This window comes from Mobula hypostoma, chromosome 8 (genome assembly GCF_963921235.1).
Source record: "Mobula hypostoma chromosome 8, sMobHyp1.1, whole genome shotgun sequence".
NCBI lineage: Eukaryota > Metazoa > Chordata > Chondrichthyes > Myliobatiformes > Myliobatidae > Mobula > Mobula hypostoma.
The window spans coordinates 70,193,757-70,214,712 of record NC_086104.1 but is presented as its reverse complement, the minus strand read 5'-3'; the positions used below and the strand labels follow the sequence as shown (position 1 = coordinate 70,214,712).

Sequence of the window (20,956 nt, the reverse complement as noted above, 5' to 3'; positions counted from 1 at the left end):
TTGTAAATGTGACTGTGAATCACACTGATGTAGATCAACAATCTCCTCACCATGAAGACATGACTATTATACTGTAATTGATTTACTTATTTATTTATAATTATCATTTTATTTTGTGTTTTTTCTTTTATATTTTGTGTTGCATTGAACTGCTGCTTCTAAGTTAACAAATTTCATGACACATGCTAGCGATAATAAACCTGATTCTGAATTATTTTCGGTTTTAGGTGTAAAAGGAGGTATACATTTCTTTTTGAGCCATAGGACATGTAGTACAGCTGTGCAGAAATGGAAAGCAATGATTTGCCAAATGCTTTCCCAAGGACCCAATAAGAGATAATCAACTTGAAATGTCAATTCACTTCCCACCATTCCAACATTCTCTGTTTTTGAATACAGATTCCTCCAGGGATTTTCTTCCAAGAAATTTTGCGTAGTAGTGGTACATGCACCGAGCAACATGAGAGCCTTGATCCACGTGGGCTCGTTCTCATGTGGTAGACTTCACAACTTTCATAAGAGATCAAGAACACAGTCTGAAGGAAACGTACATCTGATCACTTGTTGCACCACTTCACTCCTCTGAATATTGGGATAGAAGCTATTCTTGTGTCTGGCGATGACTGCTCTCCTAGATGGAAGAGGAGAGGAGAGATGTCTGGGGTGGGAGCGGTCTTTGATTACGCCGGCTGCTTTCCTGAGGCAGCAGGAAGCAAAGGGAGTGAATTCCAGATGCTCTAAATCTTTGAAATCAAAGGCATCTTGAGGCAAATTAAGGCTTCGTATAATGGTTGATACCTCTCCCTCCATTCAAAAACATGTCAAGTGGAGAAAATCTACACTTTGGTTTGGTGAGCAGCTGTTTAGTCACAGGAGGAAGATGAATAAGGAGATGCCCGATAATGACGATGCTGTTGAAGCTGTCCTCCTGTCTGATTCCTATCCAGAACGCTGACCTGCAGGTTTGGCTCTGTGTGGTGGTCGGTCTATTTGGAATGTACTCTGGTCACAGGAACCACCTGATACAAGTCTCACTTTATACAAGACAGAAAGGGCACCGCAGTCAGCTTTGATTATATCTCCAAATGTCCCTGACATTCAGATTAAAATTACAAATAAAAATTATATCACTCAGTTAAACCTCTTAAACAATTAAAACATTACAACACACACAAATAATTATTTACCTCATTCTTCCTTCCAGCCATAGCATCTCTATTATAAATGGTCAGACTCAGCCCCTGCCAGCAGACTCCCAGCCCAAGTCCTGGAGAAACCAGCAGCTCTGAGTTCCCGTGTCCAACTGCATGGAGTCCAGTGGTGAAGCACACCGGGGCTGTTGAGGGATGAGCTCAGTCAGCAAGTTTGTACTGGGGATGGGCCTTACAAACAGGCTGTTGCTGGGGCTTTGCTGCATTCCAAGTAAGTTCAACCCTGAGAAACCCAGAAAGGAATTTAGGAGAATCCCCCTTTTCAGAGGTTGGTGAGAATTTGCATGACATTTTCTGCATCATGAAGGGAAAATACATGGATTTAAAAGAATTGGTGGGGATAGTTGAGGAGGAAGGTAAACCTTATGTAGTTATAATGGGAAATACTCAAGTGTTTGAACTTGGTGGTGAAACCACACTTGGTGTACAGTGTGCAGTTCTGTTTATAAGAAAGAAACCATTAAGCTGAAAAATGCAGAAAGATGCACAAGGAGGTTATCAGGATTGAGGGTTTGAATTACTAGAAGAGACTGGATAGACTGGGACATTCTCCCCCTTAGGACATATAACACTGAGGAATACCCTTACAGAAAGAGTTTTAAATCATGATGGGCAGATAGCATGTGAACATACGTAGCTTCTTTCCCAGGTAGGGGAGTCCAAAACCAGATGGCACAGCTTAAAGGTGAGAAGAGAAAGATTTAAAAGGAACTTGAGGAGTCAACTTTTTCCACACAGTAGATGTTGGATGTATGGAACCAGATGCCAGAGGAAGTGGTGGTGTGGTGGATACTACCATATTTAAAAGACATATAAACCAGGTACATCAATAGGAAAGGTTTAAAAACCTATCGGCCAAATGCAGATAAAATGCAACGAGCTCAGATAGATAATTTGCCCAGTGTGGATAAGTTGGGCCAAAGCAGCTGTTTCATTGCTGTGACTCCAGCAAGGTCATGAGCCTGGGTCACAAGTATGATAATACCATTTACTTTTTCACTGTATCTGTCAGTGTAAACATTTACTGTACATCTGACAATAACAAACAAACACCAATAGGAGGCACTAAACAGGATTTCAGATTCACCAACTCCTAATCTGATTTTCCTTTTAATTATTCATCCCTCTGAAAACTAACTTGCTTCTTATATAGATATTAAGAATTCATAAATTGTCCAGGGAATCATTTGACCAGAGGACAGCCACGGTTGCATGCTGGATGATCCATTGAACATCAGCTCTGGCACTCAAAGCAAAGGCACTTCAATCATATGAGTGTTGCATTAATTAGTTACTTGTTCATCCTCCTCAAACACATGGCATTAAGTCTGGCCTTAACATCTGTTTGTAGATAAACAATCAGCCTAAGATCTGTCACAGAACACTTTGTCCTCACCCACTATTAAAATTCCTGAATGCCTCTATAAAACCTCTTTGCCTTCTGTGTTCTAGGGAGAATCATTTCATTCTCCACCTAACCAAAGTCCCACATTCTTGGCAACAATATAGTTAATTTCACCTTACTTTAATAAAAAAGGGAAAAGACTAGTGTCTATATATACGGTATCCTTTAAATCCCTAGGAGAGCCAAAGGTTTAATTAAGTACCATTTGTGGATACCTAGCTTATAATCTAAAGGCATTTTAATCTTGTCTGCTGAAATCAAAAAAGAAATGTATTATATTTAGCTTCTATCTTTCTTCATTTGTTATTCGAAATTACACAGAAAGGTGCAGGCATTTGGAGGACAATTGCAGGACATTTCTTGGAAAAATGCACACACATTGTTTGACATCTTCACATTTATTCACTTTGCATACACACAACTGCATAATTACACCTTCAACTGCAAAGAAAAATAACCCAATGCTTTAAATTCACAAAATCAGTAGTCCACATTAGAAACTATATTGTTAAACTGCAAATGATTGGAAATATATTTAATCACAGAAGTTTAAATTACACAATTTAAAGATAATTTAAGAGAGCAGACTTTAATCTCAGCAACCAAGAAAATTAACGTAAACCATCATTTTTTTTCTCTCTTGGTTGAACAATACTGTTACCTATATTTATATTACTGATAACAAAGAATTAAATAAATTGGATTAGTCATTAAGTAAACATTCTTCTCTAAAAAGAAGTAATTGTTTTATCAGGTGAGCTCTCTCCTCCAGCACAATATAGTCGCCAAGCAAGAGTCTGTAGAAGTGCAGCAGCTTCTGGATTCCACCCCTCCCACCCCGACTTTATTCAGCCAGTCACGGACTTTCCATTACAGGACAATGTCTCACATCCACACACATCAGTGGAAATGTGTGTGGTGAGACACTGCGTATGTGTGCCGGAGCCAAGCTGGGCGCTTCCAGTGTATTGCTCAAATGATAAGTGAAGCCACAGGAGTTTTAGTAACACAACTGAAATAAGAAGAGTTTGCATTTATATAGCACTTCTAACATTCCAATTCTCCTCACAGGAACATTCTGAAACATAATCTATCACTGATATTATGATAAGTTAAAACAGCAGTTTTTAAGGAGCATCCACATCTCAATAACTTCCTCCTGTCTTACAGGGTTCAGTTATGTCCCTTTTCCAGCCTGCTGCCTATCCCCAATTTCCGTTACTGGTTCAGTGGTGGCCGTCATCTTCAGCTGTCTTTCTCCTCAACTTTGGAATCTACTCCCTAAACCTCACAGCCTTCCTTTTCTCTGAGACCAAGGGCTTTAGTGAGAGAATTCCACAGCCAGGATCACTGCTGACAGCCATCTCAGGGGCACAGTGCAGGAAGCCAGGGATCATAGAACTGTCCAAGGCCAGAGGAGCAGGAGCTGGGCTACAGGGATTTCAACTTGGAGAGTAGCTTTCCACTAGTCCAGTGAAAGCATCGGTTTTTTTAAAATCAAAGAACATATTTGCTAAATCAAAATACAGTTGAAAAAGAACTAAAATTAGAAGGTACTGACAACTGGATACGATTTCATCTCCAGTGAAGGTTTCCAAATTGTAAACACAAAATACTCTGCAGAAGCTGGGGTCAAAGCAACACTCACAACACGCTGGAGGAACTCAGCTGGTCGGGCAGCATCCGTGGAAACGATCAGTCAACGTTTCGGGCCGGAACCCTTCGTCAGGACTGTAGAGGGAAGGAGCAGAGGCCCTATAAAGAAGGTGGGGGGAGGGTGGGAAGGAGAAGGCTGGTAGGTTCCAGGTGAAAAACCAGTAAGGGGAAAGTTAAAGGGGTGGGGGAAGAGAGGCAGGGAGGTGATAGGCAGGAAAGGTGAAGAAAGAATAGGGGAAAACACGATGGGTAGTAGAAGGAGGCGGAACCAAGAGGGAGGTGGTAGGCAGCTGGGGGAGGGGGCAGAGTGACATAGGGATAGGGGAATTGAGGGGGAGGGAATTACCGGAAGTTGGAGAATTCTATGTTCATACCAAGGGGCTGGAGACTACCCAGATGGTATATGAGGTGTTGCTCCTCCAACCTGAGTTTAGCCTCATCATGGCAGTAGAGGAGGCCATGTATGGACATATCTGAATGGGAATGTGAAGCAGAGTTGAAGTGGGTGGCTACTGGGAGATCCTGTCTGTTTTGGCGGACGGAGCGGAGGTGCTCGATGAAGCGGTCCCCCAATCTGCGTCGGGTTTCACCGATGTAGAGGAGGCCGCACTGGGAGCACCGGATGCAATAGATGACCCCAACAGACTCACAAGTGAAGTGTTGCCTCACCTGGAAGGACTGTTTGGGGCCCTGAATGGTGGCAAGAGAGGAGGTGTAGGGACAGGTGTAGCACTTGTGCTTACAGGGATAAGTGCCGGGTGGGAGATCCGTGGGGAGGGACGTGTGGATAAGGGAGTCGCGGAGGGACCGATCCCTGTTGAAAGCGGAGAGGGGTGGAGAGGGAAAGATGTGCTTAGTGGTGGGGTCCTGTTAAAGGTGGCAGAAGTTGCGGAGGGTAATGTGCTGGATCCGGAGGCTGGTGGGGTGGTAGGTGAGGACAAAGGGAATTTTGCCCCTGTTGTGGTGGCGGGAGGATGGGGTGAGGGCCGAAGTGCGGGAAATGGAGGAGGTGCGGGTGAGGGCATCATTGATGATGGCAGCAGGGAAACCACGATCCTTAAAGGAGGAGGACATTTGAGATGTCCTGGAATGGAAAGCCTCATCCTGGGAGCAGATGCAGCGGAGACGGAGGAACTGGGAATAGGGAATGGCATTTTTGCATGTGGCAGGGTGGGAAGAGGTATAGTCGAGGTAGTTATGAGAGTCAGTGGGCTTGTAGAAGGTGTCAGTGGACAGTCTGTCTCCAGAGATGGAGACTGAGAGATCGAGAAAGGGGAGAGAAGTGTCCGAGATAGACCAAGTGAATTTGGGGGCTGGGTGGAAGTTTGAAGTAAAGTTGATGAAATTGATGAGCTCAGCATGGGTGCAGGAAGCAGCACCAATATAGTTGTCAATGTAGCGAAGGAAAAGTTGGGGAGCAGTAGCAGAATAGGTTTGGAGCACAGACTGTTCCACATAACCAACGAAGAGGCAGGCATAGCTGGGGCCCATGCGAGTGCCCATAGCTACACCATTGGTCTGAAGAAAGTGGGAAGAGCCAAAAGAGAAGTTATTAAGTGTGAGTACCAGATTTCCAAATCATACATTCTCTTAGATATATAACTAAACCGGAAGGAATGTAATTTGTCTCATTATGATTTGCTCTCATCATGTTCAAAATGATTGCAAACAAAGCAGTAATGATATCAGATCCTACATTGCAAGGACTCCTCAGTAAAACAAAAAAAATTCTCCTTAATGGCCTCAGTAAAATGCAATTCAAATTTAGTTAGCTAGAAAGATGACTCATGCTAAGAAAAATCTGTTCTAAATGGACTAGTCAATTATTGTTCCTGCATCACAGCTTTGAAGGGGTTTTCCTGTCCTTTGCGTTATAGACAAGCTACAGTTGGTGGGAGAAGAACCTACTACCAACAAAATGGACATACTTCAGGACTGGATTGGTTTTCGGATAGTTTGAAAGCACAGGAGGAAGGAAAAAAACATATTTCAGTGCTCAAAATCTAAGCAGAAGATAAGCAATTAATGAGTGTGGGTGAGTGTCTCCAAGGTGACCCTAAATTACTGAAAAACAGATTAATTTGCTCCTTCAAAACTCCAGTTCCCATTTTGTAACCTCCTTGGCTGATTCACTGTCCAATAATCTTAGCTTTGCTTTCTCAGCCTTTCATTCTACAACAGAGTTTTACAAAAAGAAACCATATTAATTATGGCTACAAAATATATCTGAAAGTGTGATGCTCATTAATTCAGGCAAAAGTGATTTTTTTAAAAAAAGCCACATATAAATATGAGGCTTTTGCCTTCTTACCTTCTTTACATGCAAGACTTCCAGCATTTGATTGTTCAACATACCCTTACAAAAAGGCTGTCGCATCTGTCTTTGTGCTTCCCCAGCCTCAGAAAATACAAAGGCAGACCCAGTTGGGGAGAGTGATTCTATTCAAGATGTTACTAAGGGAGACCAAAAGCGTGCACCAGCAACCCTGCACTGCTGCATATTAAATCATGACCAGGACAAGCAAGGACTCTTTGCTTTTGTTGATCATTTTCATTTGATTGAGTCCTTTTTGGGTTGTGGGATTTCTCACTTTCATTTCTCTTCTCGGTGCATAATTAAGCTTAAGGCAGTCAAGTCAGGACGAGTTTGAAGAGAAGCCAAAACAGAGACAGTACACTTTAAGGCACAAGACTTATTAACAGCACCATGTACGTTTGAAATATTTTCTTCAAATGAGAAAGTGCTTTAGGCATTAACAATTGGCACATTTATGCATAATACTATACAAATAGTACCCTATTACTTCAGGCATGTGAAAACAATAAGCTCCCCATCTGTAACAAGGAGACAGAAAGGAGAAGCTCTTAACTCCGGGTGGAGTCATCAGGACACCATCATGACAGTATTTTTTTAGTTGTCTTTTCTATTTCTACGAGGTCAAGTTGCTAGCTCGACGCTCAACCCAGCACGGATGGAAAGCGTGCAAGGGAGCCATCTGGATTCGAACTTGGGAGCCTTTGCTTTGAAGTCCAGCATTGATGCCACTACACCACCAGCCGGCCAGTAACAGGGAGACAGGCCCACAATGCATTAATGTTTTAAAAAATAACAAACTTTAAAAGTCAATTGTCACTAACAGGTGTTAAGCCTAAAGACCTTACACATTTAAACTTGATTGACAGTCCTTCAACCCCGCTCATCATGCTCCATCGTGCTACTGGTGTGTTGGTCAGGGAAATGGTCATTGAGACCTGTTTTGACATGATTGACATTCATCTTTTATTTGGAATGTAATGAAATAGCTTATATGGAGGTTGATAATGAGATGATACTGGCATTGGTAGCTGTTGGGCAAACTTGCATATAACATAATCAGGGATACGCAGCGAGCACCAATTACTTTTTCCATATTATCACTATAAAACAAGATGCAATCACAGACCACAGGGTTTACACGAGATATTTTACACACTCACAGTATGGATTCTTTTGAATCCTGATCCACATGACCAGAGGGAGCAATTGGCTTTTCAGTGTAAGACACAAGTGGGGATGTCTCATTCTCTGAACTGGGGTTAGCCACTGCTTCCACCTTCACATCTGTTAGATCTGTTTTCCCTGTGTCCAGTTCCTTCAGGCTGGTGTAATGGAGGATTCCTGCTCCCAGAGCATCTCCTTCTACGTTAACCACAGTGCAGCTCCGGTCTCTATTAGAAAATCAAATTAATTCAAAATAGAGTAAAATATTTCCCCATTTTCCTCCCCCTCCCTGCAGCTGTGTAAGTAATGGCAGGTCTTGGCCATGTAACCAGGCGGCTATTCCCTAGGTGAGCCCTGATAGGAGGTTTCAGCTCATTTTTTACTGAAGGAGTCCCATTCTGAGTCAAACTCCAAACACAGTCTGAACTTCCTACTCAGATTATAGGACATCAGAAACAGCAAAATTATAAAGCTTTCTTGGGAACATGAATGGGGCCCCTGTTCTGCACAGATCCACAAAGATTTTGTCATGTAAATGACTGACACAGTAGTTCAGTTTCCTTAGCGATGTACCAAAAGGTGCCAGAAAGAGCTCAGTCAAATTTCTAGAGTGAGCCAAAATGACCACAAAATAAACTTTGTGGTGTAAATATTGCTCAAACACCTAGGCTACTCTTCCTTAAGTAGTTGTCCAGGTGTGGTTTCACCAAAGTCTCCTATAGTAGTAGTCAAATCTTCCCTCCTTAAAGACTCTGTCCTCCTTATAAAAGCAGCACTCTGTGTGCTTTCTCAATCATTTGCCATTCCACATGCTAACCTTGTTCTGTTCAGAGTAAATTTATTATGTCACCATATACAACCTGAGATTCATTTCCTTGTGGGCAATCACAGTAAATGCAAGAAACACAATAGAATTAATGAAAGACACACAAAATGCTGGAGGAACTCAGCAGGCCAGGCAGCATCCATGGAAAAAAGTACAGTCAACGTTTCAGGCCGAAACCCTTCGGCAGGACAGACTGAGCCCAATAGGATGGAGAAACAACCAAAGTGTAATAGACACCAAACTGGGCAAATACAAGAAAGAAAGAAAGAATATTAATCAGAAGTAGCAAGCAATATTGAGAACATGAGATGAAGAGTCATTGAAAGTGAGACCATAGGTTGTGGGAACAGTTCAGTGTTGGAGCCCAATCTCCCTCATTCTAGCTTAGGTAAACGAGGCTAAGTAAAGTTCTGTTGCCAAAGTCCTGAACCTGTTCACTCATCACTCACTGCTCACCCTACACAATTCTCACAGTCGGTCAGCACTGTAGTGCAGTTAGATGAGTGGCAACCTTACAGCTTCTGATCCTAACTTCTAGTGCTATGTGGAGTTCGCACGCTCTCCCTGTGGCCACGTGGGTTTAATCTGGTTGCCTTCTATTTCCCAAAGGGGTGTGGGTTGGTTCGATAACAACTGTAAATTGCCTCTCGTGTGTTGGGTAGGATCAAAGAATTGTTGCCTGAATTGGGGAGCATGCCTTTGAAAACAGGTTGAGTGAACTTGGCCTTTTCTTCTTGGAGCGATGGAGGATGAGAGGTGACCTGACAGAGGTGTATAAGATGATGAGAGGCATTGATCATGTGGATAGTCAGAGGCTTTTTCCCAGAGCTGAAATGGCTGCCACAAGAGGGCACAGGTTAAAGGTGCTGGGGAGTAGGTACAGAGGAGATGTCAGGGGTAAGTTTCTTTTATGCAGAGAGTGGTGAGTGCATGGAATGGGCTGCCGGCAACAGTGGTGGAGGCGGATACAACAGTGTCTTTTCAGAGACTTTTGGATAGGTACATGGAGCTTAGAGAAATAGAGGGCTGTGGGTAACGCTAGCAATTTCTAAGGTAGGGACATGTTCGGCACAACTTTGTGGGTCGAAGGGCCTGTATTATGCTGTAGGTTTTCTATGTTTCTAAAGAAGAGTTTATGGGAATATGGGGAAAATAGGTTAAAGTGGAAACTAGTGGTAGAATAGGACACAGATTCAATGGGCCAAGTGGTCTCTTTCTAAGTTTTAAGGAAATATGGAAATAAATATGGAATATTTTTTCTTTCCTGTTTTCAAAACCCTCATGGGTTTTCCATTCACCATCCCTGTTAACTCCTTCAGTTCTGCAAGCCACAGATTCCTCGTTTCCGGCTTCCTTCACATTCTCATTTTCTATTGTACCAACCATGGTACCAGAGTTTTCAGCTGTTTGGAATTCAAGTTTTAAGTTTCTTTCCTCCTTTAAAACCTTCCTCAGAGATGTGTATGCCATGGAACCTAAAGCTGTTCACCCTCTCAACCACAGATCCATTGATGTCAATAGGGGTTAGCCCGTCTCCATTCCTCCTGTAATCCACAACCAGCTCCTTTGTTTTTGCGATATTGAGGGAGATATTGTTTTCTTGACACCACTGTGTCAGGGTGATGACTTCTTCTCTGTAGGCTGCCTTGTTATTATTTGAGATTAAGGCAATCAATGTAGTATCGTCAGCAAACTTAATTAGCAGATTGGAGCTGTGGGTGGCAACACAGTCATGTGTTGTTGGTGGAGAGTTGTGTCCGGATCTTGTCTCTGTATTGTCGTTTCACTGCCTTAATGACTTTGCACAGATTGAAGCTGCATTTCTTGAGTTCCTGTTGGTCACCTATTTTGGTAAATAAGACTATCTTTTAACTCTGTTGCCCATGTGCCAAATCCTGTTCACTCACCACCTGTTTGTCAGTAGCTCCCACAGATTCAAAATTCCCATTCTGCATTCAATTCCCTCAACTGTCAGGTGATTCACAACTTCACTTCCACTGTCTGGCCCTGCCAGTCCACCTCTAGTTCCACCACCGTCTCATTTTCCACCAATGCTGAACTGCTGTGCTATAATTGGACAACTAGATTATCATCACATTGCTCTTGCTGGGAACTTTCGATGGGAAAATTGGTTCCTGTAATGGAACATTGCCCATAGCTTTCTGGTTGTGTGGGGATTTTCTGATGCACTGCAGCCATAAAGGGTTATATATGAACACCCAAGTCTCTTTCTTTAAAGGGTATTGAGTTGAAAATCCATGAATTTGTGAAAGAAGCCTCTGCGCTTGGATTATAGCACAATGAAATCACCTCCTTCCTACCCCAAAGCCTCCATCAGTCACCAAGCAAGGTTTGCTTCTCCACCGATATTCCCAGCTTCTTTGGAGTGGAGAAGGGAACACATTTTGATCAGACAATGTTAGTTTTGAACGACTGAAATTGCACTCTGCAACTGTTTATTCATCTTTTATATTTAATTATTTGTGGTACTATTACCATATTATTTGTCATATTCATTCAAACAATGAGGACAAAAGCAAACCATTTTGCTCTCTGGGTCTGCTCTGTCAGTCAATGTGATCACTACTGATCCTTTCACTTCACGATATAGATCCAAATCTTGAACAGACAAGGTCAGAAATGCAGAATCTCAGAGAATTCAAAGGTCTGTGGTGATTACAGCGATCAGTAAGGTGAAGACCCACAGGGATTAGAAAGCAATTGGGAATTTGTTTTTCTTTGTTTCAAAAACTGTGTCTCTGCTGACCTGACAGCCAACACAGGCCGGGAAACAAGAGTGTGGCTGGGTGAAAGGAACTGGTGCGGGCAGGGGGGGGGGGCGGTTTCCGCCAGCCACTTGTTGTGAGTAATCACTTCCTAGGCAGCAAAACTTTCCCATTTCCCAAGTGGGAAATTACCCAATGGGATTAAAATTAGACCTAACTGTGATAAAACACAAGATTGATTTTATATTGCTGTTGAAGTGGAGCATTGTTATCAAATTGGGTTTGGTGCGTTTCACTTAGTTTAATTTCAACCAAATGCTGTGAATGGTCCCAGTCTGCTGCTTCATCCAAAGTTTGACAATTTCAGAATAACAAATGAAAAACTTGAAGAGGGAAATTAATACCATTCAAATATACGTACATAGATAAAAGTGTAGATAATATAGATATATAGAAAGAGGGATACATTGATATCAGGCATACTTACACAATCCAGTCGACTGCCAGGATGAGGGAGAGGTCATTGGTGGGAAGTCCAATGGCTTCCAGAATAATTGCTATTGTGAGTACTCCTCCCGCTGGGATTCCTGCTGCTCCAACACTGGATGCTGTGGCAGTCACTCTGTAGGCAATATTAACGCCACTTACTTATAGTCCATCTACTTACATCAGCCTACAGTGGAGAACTGAACTATTCAGGCCAACAGGCCGACACCAGCCGCTCACCAGCATCCTCTTTGCCTCATCTACCAAACTTTCCCTCTTACTCGGTTTCTTTGTAAATCCATCAGTGTCATTCAACCAATCTGCTCCATATTCCAACCATTCTCTTTGTAAGGAGGTTTCGTCAAGTTCCTACTTCCATTCCAGAGGGCTTTGCTCCCTCCCAAGTAGGGACATTCTCCATCTGAAATCTAGAATTTAGCACAATGACTTCAATGCTTACAAAGACTCTTATGTTTGCATTGCGTCTTTGTAATCGAAAGACATCCCAAGGCAGTTTACAGGAATGATCACAACCTCCACTTGACACGGCTGCATGAGGCTATATTAGCACAACTGGCCAAAAGTTTAGCTGAAAGGGGAGATTTTTAGGGAGTATAACAAAGAACGATGAGACATAGAATAATACAGTATAGATACAAAGCCTTTGGCCCAACAAGTTCACACCATTAGGGGGACCATCCAGCTAGACACAATTTCCTACATTTGGCCCATATTCCTCTAAGCCCTGCCCCTCTATGTACCTAATCAAGTGTCTCAACCACTTTCTCCAGCTGAAGAAGTTTGAGAAAGGTTGAAGAGGAGGGTTTAAGGGAAGGAACTCTAGAATTGAGCATTCAATCAGGCCAGGAGCACCTTTATTATTGGACAAAGGAAATCTGCACAAGAGGTTGAAAAGCAAGAGTTGAACTAATTGCTGTAGAGCAGACAGTTGAATATAATGCATCGTGCCAAGTTTCACTACTGGCTGCAGAGTCCAATGTCTCTTTGTAAGTAGGGTGATTGAAAACCTCTAATCTTTCACTTAAGTAAATAATTGGCGAAGGATTGAAAAAGAAAACACCTGTGGAAGTTCAGTTCCTGTCAGCTCCTGTTAGTACCTTGAGTACAAATTTTTTAAAGTTCCATTCTTTAAAAACGTTTTAGATATTTGAACATTGATATTGATGTGTTTCTAAACTGAGACGTTTAAATCAAAATTGGATTGATGTGATGACACTTTCATATATTACATTTACTCTGGTTTTTATACTTTTCAAAAACACAGTACATAGATTTAGTGCTTTATTACTTCCCATTGTACACATAGGCTTTTAGGATATGATAGAAATGGAAGTTTTAAGTATAGAAAAAGTCAGGTATAGTTAATGTTATTGTTAATTTTGCATAATTGTGAAAAGATATAATTCAAAGTTAAAAATAAAAAAGGAACTGCATGTCATGTATGTATAAAATAATACTGGAATATTGGAATCCCAGAAAATCAGTATCTTTAGAGTGGAAAAAGACATGGACATCTTGGCTTACTCAAGCAATGGATTGTTAACAAAATTGAAATATCTCTTATTAATTTGCTCCACTTTTGTTTTTAAATCTGCTGTCATGTTTACTGGGGCCCAGACTAACGAGGTGGGAGTTTTATTATAAGATATAGGTCAGAACTCTGTGATTTAATCAGAAGAGTTGAGTGTATGGTGCCATGGTAGCATAGCGGTTGGCATGATGCTATTATAGCTCAGGGCAGTTCAAAGTTCAGTTTTTAATTTATTAATTCAGGGGATGTGAGCATTGCCAGCTAAGTAGGCATTTATTGCCCGTCCCTAGCTGCCCTTGAGAAGATGGTGTTGAGCTGCCTTCTTGAACTGCTGTCATCCCTAAGGTGTAGGTACACCAACAGTGCGGTTAAGGAGGCAATTCCATGATTTTGACCCAGCAACAATGAAGGAACAGCGATATGTTTCCAAGTCAAGGTGGTGAGTGACTTGGAGGGAAACTTCCAAGATGTGGTGTTCCCAGGTAGTGGTCATGGGTCTGGAAGGTGCTGCTTTAGGACCTCTGGTGTGTTGTTGCAGTGCATCTTGTAGAGAGTACCCACTGCTGCAACTGTTCGTCAGTGGTGGAGGGTTTGGATGCTTGTGGAAGGGGTACCAATCGACCCCTGGACCCCTTGTACTGGATGGTGTCGAGCTTCTTGCGTGTTGATAGAGCTGCACTCATCTAGTCGAGTGCTGACTATTCCATTACACTCCTGACCTGAGCCTTGTAGATGGTGGACAGGCTTTGGGGAGTCAGAAGGTGAGTTACAGGATTCCTAGCCTTTTACCTGCTCTGGTAGCAGTGGTGTTTATATGGCTAGACCATTTCAGTTTCCTCTCAATGGTAACTCCTCGAATGTTGATAGGACTGGGATTCAGTGATGGTGATGCCACTGAGTGTCACGGGACGATGGTTAGAGCCTCTCTTGCTGGAGATGGTCATTGGCTGTCACTTGCGTACCTCGAATGTTACTTACCACTTGTCAGCCCAAGTCTGGATATTGTCCAGGTCCTGCTGCATTGGGGTATGAACTTCTTCACTATCTGAGGAGTCACAAATGGTGCAGAATGTTGTGCGGTCATCTGCAAACATCCCCACATCTGACCTTATGATGGAAGGAAGATCTTTGATGAAGCAACTGAAGTTGGTTGGTCCGAGGACACGTCCCTGAAAAACTCCTGCAGTGAGATCCTGAGGATTAGATGATTGACCTCCAACCTCTACAATCATCTTCCTTTGTGTGATTCCAACCAGCAGAGGGTTTTCCCCCTGATTCCCACTGACTCCATTTTAGCTAGGGCACCTTGATGCCATACTCAAAGACTGCCTTGATGTCGAGGGCTATCATTCTCACCTCACCTCTGGATTTAGCTCTTTGGTCCAAGGAGATGATGAGGCTCAGGAGCTGAGTGGCCTGACAGAACCCAGACTGGGTATCCGTAAGCAGGTTATTGCCAAGTAGCTGCTGCAAGATAGCACTGCTGATGATTGAGAGTAGGCCGATAGTGTGGTAACTGGCTGGGTTGGAATTGTCCTGTTTCTTGTGTACAGGACATACCCGGGCAATTTTCCACATTGCCGGGCAGATGCCGGTGTTGCAGCTGTACTGGAACAGCTTGGCAAGTGGCGCGGCAAGTTCTGGAGCACAAGTCTTTAGGACTATTGCCAAGATTTTGCCTGGGCCCATAGCCTTCACAGTATTCAGTGCTTTCAAATGGTTTCTTGATATCACGGGGAGTGAATCTGATGGTTGCATATTGACATCTGGGATGCTGGGGACCTCAGGAGGAGGCCGAGCTGTTTCATCTACTCGGCACTTCTGACTGAAGATTGGTGCAAATGCCTCAGCCTTTGCACAGGTGTGCTGGGTTCCTCTATCATTGAGGAGGAGTATATTTGTGGAACCTCATCCTCCAGTGAGTTGTTTTATTGTCCACCACCATCCACGGTTGGATGTTGCAAGAGTACAGAGCTTAAATCTGATCCATTATTGAAGTATGCCTGGTGTTGCTCTTGGCATGAACCTGGTGGTAATGTTAGAGTGGGAGATGTGCCAGGCCAGGAGGTTACAGATTGTAGTTGAGTACAATTCTGCTGCTACTGATGGCCAAAAGCGCTTCATAGATGCCTAGTCTTGGACTGTTTAGATTTGTTCGGTCTGTCCCATTTAGCACGGTGGTAGTACTGTGTCCAGTTCTGGTCGCCTCACTATAGGAAGGATGTGGAAGCATTGGAAAGGGTACAGAGGAGATTTACCAGGATGCTGCCTGGTTTAGAAAGTATGCATTATGATCAGAGATTAAGGGAGCGAGGGCTTTACTCTTTGGAGAGAAGGAGGATGAGAGGAGACATGATAGAGGTGTACAAGATAATAAGAGGAATAGATAGAGTGAATAGCCAGCGCCTCTTCCCCAGGGCACCACTGCTCAATACAAGAGGACATGGCTTTAAGGTAAGGGGTGGGAAGTTCAAGGCGGATATTAGAGGAAGGTTTTTTACTCAGAGAGTGGTTGGTGCGTGGAATGCACTGCCTGAGTCAGTGGTGGAGGCAGATACACTAGTGAAGTTTAAGAGACTACTAGACAGGTATATGGAGGAATTTAAGGTGGGGGCTTATATGGGAGGCAGGGTTTGAGGGTCGGCACAACATTGTGGGCCGAAGGGCCTGTACTGTGCTGTACTATTCTATGTTCTATGTAAACCACTGACATAAATCGTCAGGTACCAATCAACTTAGACACAGCTGATTATTTAGAGTATTTACCATAAAATTGGAGCCAAATTCTTTTTGTTCAATGTAGCTGTTAACATTTCATTTCTTCAGCCTCCCATCCTAAAAACAATCTTCCCCTACCTTCCTCCCCTCTGCACTTGTTAAAACCACCTCTAACTTTTCCCACACTCCGACCAAAGAACATTCAGATAAGACATTATTTTTCTCTCACTCTCTTTTTATATTTCAGATGCCTTGTGTGAACAAAATCTTGTTTTTGTTTATTTCCCATTTCAAATTTACCCCAGCAGGAATCTAAGTTTATGGCATAAAATTCAGGACTTTTTGAAACCAACTATCTGTCATTCGACATCGTTAGAAAAAAAGGGTCAATCAGGTCATTGTCACATTGCTGACTGTGGGAGCTGACTGCCAAGTTCCCTACGTCATGACTGAACGGTGAAGGAGACTCAGGCAACCGAATGGCCCAATTCTGCTGCTGTCTTACGGTCTTATCACAACAGTTGCAACACAAAGTACTTCGATCGCCTGCTCAGGGCCTTTGTGAGCTGAGTGTGTGGGGAACTGTACAGAAATTTACTCTAGCCCTGTGAAGGTCCATTTTGGTCCTTCTTCTAGCATACTTGATAGCAGCACTGGTCTGTTTTCATCTATACGTTTGGAGATATGAAATCGCTCGTCAGACAGTGAATGTTGGCAGGATGGCCTAACACTATTCAATAGATGCAGCAGATTTGAAATTAATTGACCTAATTTTTCCCAAACTATAGGACATGTTGATTGGGCATCAACAGAATCATTCAGAATTAAAGTTTTTTTTGAAAAAAAAGATCAGCCCCAACATTCTGCAAGGCCTGGCCATGAAGGATTTTCTGTGCACAAAGTGAAGCGATATCACAAACTGCCTGAAGCTGTCATGGTGCTGCTGTTCTCTTCCCCCGGAACAACTGGATTAACACTAATGACATGATCAGTCCTCATTTTCAAGAGAGATTAGCTGAGTTAGGCTTCACGGCTGGGTTTGATTAATGACCTAATTGGACAAGGATGCAGCCGTTGAAAAGACACGTGGATGGTCTTTCAGACAAATGAAGCGAAATTGTTTCAAACTGCTCCCTTCTTTTAATCTGCCCCGTGAACCCTTGTTAGAGTAGCTTTGTTTCATGCAAGATGCTTCCCGATGGCCAATACAGGCAGACGAGCCAATGCCCATCACCAGCACTGCCCATTTCCACCGGTTAGGGAGTATTCAGGTGACAGCCAGTCTTTGCACCACCTGTCTGCATCCTGCTCAGTTCACCTGCTGCCAAAACCACTCAGTCCTGTTCTTGCTGGTTCTACGCTCTCCTGCTCTTTGTGTCTGTTACACCACCTCTATGTTCTGCTTTTCACTGTCCCTTTGCACCTGTTATACCACATAAGTGTCATTCCACAAGACCATAAGGCCATAAGCTATAGGAGAATAATTAGGCCATTTGGCCCATCAGGCCTGCTCTGCCATTTCATCATGGCTGAATCAATTTTCCTCTCAGCCCCAGTTTCCTGTCTTCTCCCTGTACCCCTTCATGCCCTGACCGATCAAGAATCTATCAACCTCTGTGTTAAATATACATAAAGACTTGGCCTCCACAGCTGCTTGTGGCAAAGAACTCCACAGATTCACCATCCTCTGGCTAAAGAAATTCCTCCTCATCTCCATTCTAAAAGGATGCCCCTCGATTCTGTGGCTGTGTCCTCTGGTCTTAGGCTCTCCCACCAGAGGAAACATCCTCTCCACATCTACTCTTTCAAATGTATTTGTGGAGAAACTTGATTCCTTTTCTGCATAAGAAAACTGGGAAAAATGAAAGCAGACATTCAACAAGTAGATGCTCAAATTGTGACAGAAATTAAGCAACATTTATTACTTTTATCAATGCAAGTTTCAACCTCTAATGTCATCCCAGTTGTGTAAAGGAACTATGGTTTCAGAATTAGTAAAAGCGGCACCAGTATTCTCTTGAGCCTTTACCAAGAACGAAGCTTCAGAGTGAATCTTTCAACCTAACTGCAGGCCCAGACAGTCAGGTAGCCAAAGGATGATGAGAGAGATAAGCTTTAAGGAGCACCTTAGAGGTGGAGGATCAATGTGTTGAGGGGAAAATGCCTGGGGAGACATCTTGAATGCATAGGATCCAGCCACTGAAAAAAGACCTGCATTTCAATAACTCGTTTCAAGACATCTCATGGTGCTTTAGAGCCACTGTAGTAAAACTTCATTTTAAATCAGCCTCGACTGACGAGTGAAGTAATTCCCCTCTCTTCATTATAATGGTCAAGTTTAAGAAAGGTTCCATCAGATTCACCACAAGTGTGAATGGATACAGCCTGTCAATTAAACAGGTTGACAAACTTAAGGTAATTGCTAAGTGTAGTATAGCTGAGCTAGCAAGTACTAAAGTTTTTTTTGTGCTTTACATGATCAGGAATGCACTGCTTTTAAGGTCAATGGAAGGTGAATCAATAGGGAGCTGGAAAAGACAGCTGGGTAAGTTTCCAGGGCAATGGGGAAAGTACAAGATGGTTAGAACTTATTGTGCTGCATTTTCGAAGAGCTGGCAAAAGGCACATTGGGCTAAACAGTCTCCTGCTCTCCATCATTCAACAATTCTCAGGTACTATTATGTCCATGGCATCATAAAGTGGGACTTCATTAGCAACTGCACTCACACAGAAATGAAACAATGCAGAATCACTCAGCAAAAGATGGAGTTAAGGGCAGTGACATGGGCAAGGAGAAACACAAGTGGAGAATGATACTCACATGATGGTAAAGATCTGTCCCGCATCTAAGGTGACATCATTCAAGTGGGCAATGAATACTGCAGCAACGCTCTGAAATATGGCAGCTCCATCCATGTTGACAGTAGCTCCAATGGGGAGGACAAACCTGGCAATCCTTTTATCGATTCCATTGTTTTCCTCGACACACTTGATCATTGAAGGAAGGGTGGCAGAGCTGCAGAATATCATTGTGAGATTGTACAGTGTATATATAGAGCAATAGATCATCAAACAATATCACAGCATCCCCAAAATTAGACACCAGCAAAGAACTAACCCCTCACCATTGACTTCTTTCTGTATTTATATAGCAACTTTACTCTCAAAGCAGTTCATAGGACCAAGTATCAAATAAAATTTCATAAGGAACCTCTAAGACTTCAGGAGCATTTTCAAGTCTGTATTTATTGAAGAATTGTGTTCCTTCAAACTTGCCATGGTAACTATGAGACTATAAGACACAGGAGCAGAATTAGGCCATTCAGCCCATCAAGTCTGCTCTGCCATTCCGTCATGGCTGATCTCAGATCCCAGTCAACCCCATACACCTGCCTTCTCGCCATATCCTTCAATGCCCTGACTGATCAGGAAACAATCAACTTCCGCATTAAATATACCCACGGACTTGACCTCCACTGCAGTCTGTGGCAGAGCAGTCCACAAATTTACTACTCTGTGGCTAAAAAAATTCCTCCTTATGCCCATTCTAAAGGGTTGCCCCTCAATTTTGAGGCTGTGCCCTCTAGTTCTGGATATCCCCACCATAGGAAACATCCTCTCTACATGAACCCCATCTAAACCTTTCAATATTTGGTAGGTTTCAATGAGATCCCCCCCACATTCTTCTAAATTCCAGTGAGTACAGGCCCAAAGCTGCCAAATGCTCCTCACATGTTAACTCCTTCATTCCCAGAATCATCCTCATGAACCTCCTCTGGACTCTCTCCAATGACAACACATCCGAGAGAGAGTGACACTGGCTGAGATATTCCCAGCCCTTCTGAACCATCTGTCCTCTTCCTCAGCTTTCCTGAAGAGGGTCTGATGTATGCACAATGACTTTAGAAGAGCTTCACAAGAATCATTCTGGGAATGAAAGGCTTAGCGTATGAGGAGCATTTGATAGCACTGGGCCTGTACTCACTGGAATTTAGAAGAATGTAAAAAGACCTAGATAAGAGTGGATGTGGCGGAATCTAGGACGCAGCCTCAGAATAGAGGGACGTCCATTTAGAATGGAGATGAGGAGGAATTTCTTTAGCCAGAGGGTGGTGAATCTGTGGAATTTGTTGCCACAAGCGGCTATGGAGGCCAGGTCACTGGGTGGATTTAAGGCAGAGGTTGGTAGGTTCTTGATTAGTCAGGGTGTGAAAGGCAGGAGATTGGGGTTGAGAGGGAAAATGGATCAGCCATGATGAAATGGCGAAGCAGACTTGATGGGCCAAATGAATGACCTAATTCTGCTCCTATGTCCCATGGTCCTATGGTCAATGAATGGCCACTACAACTTGCAACAGTAATCTTCCTGTGTCAGCCTAGAAGTGAGCAACAGAAGAATTTAAATCATGGAGGACATCACCTCACAGTCCAGCTCAGACCGTTCAGTGGTGGTGCTGTCCTTGTCAACAAAGAACATTCTCCATCTCCCAGGCTTGGCCAAAAAGCAAAGTACTACAGGTGCTGGAAACCTGAAGTAAAAACAGAAAATGCTGAAGATACTCTGCAAGTCATGAACAACCAATGGAGAAAGAAATGTCCAAAACGTTAACTCTGAGGATTTCCAGCATCAGCAACGATTAGAGGGTGAGGTTTTGTAGATTTCAGATCAGCTCATTGTCTGATACACCAGCATGAAATGAAAATCCTTGCTCAGGTGAAGCCACATTTAGCCATTTAGTTCAGACACTAAATATGGCAAGTCCAGACATGAAGGTCCTACTCTTATCTAAACTGAAAGCAGCGTAGATATGAATACCACATGGGCCAGATGGACTGCTTGGCAGTGCTCTTGCATACCTAAACACTGAGAAACTGCAATCCCGAACTAAGTATAA

At 43.0% G+C, this 20,956-nt stretch overlaps 1 protein-coding gene across 1 annotated transcript in view; it reads right to left on the bottom strand.

The window, feature by feature from the left end:
* Positions 1 to 3,005: 3,005 nt before the first annotated feature.
* Positions 3,006 to 20,956, bottom strand: part of slc1a4 (solute carrier family 1 member 4) — a 152,453-nt gene continuing 134,502 nt past the window's right edge. The window contains exons 11-13 of the mRNA XM_063056105.1: positions 18,883 to 19,077; positions 11,793 to 11,927; positions 3,006 to 7,980 (exon numbers count right to left, since the gene is read on the bottom strand). Of these exons, the coding sequence (XP_062912175.1) occupies positions 7,746 to 7,980; positions 11,793 to 11,927; positions 18,883 to 19,077 (565 nt within the window). The 3' untranslated portion in view covers positions 3,006 to 7,745. The remainder of the gene's footprint in view (positions 7,981 to 11,792; positions 11,928 to 18,882; positions 19,078 to 20,956) is intronic.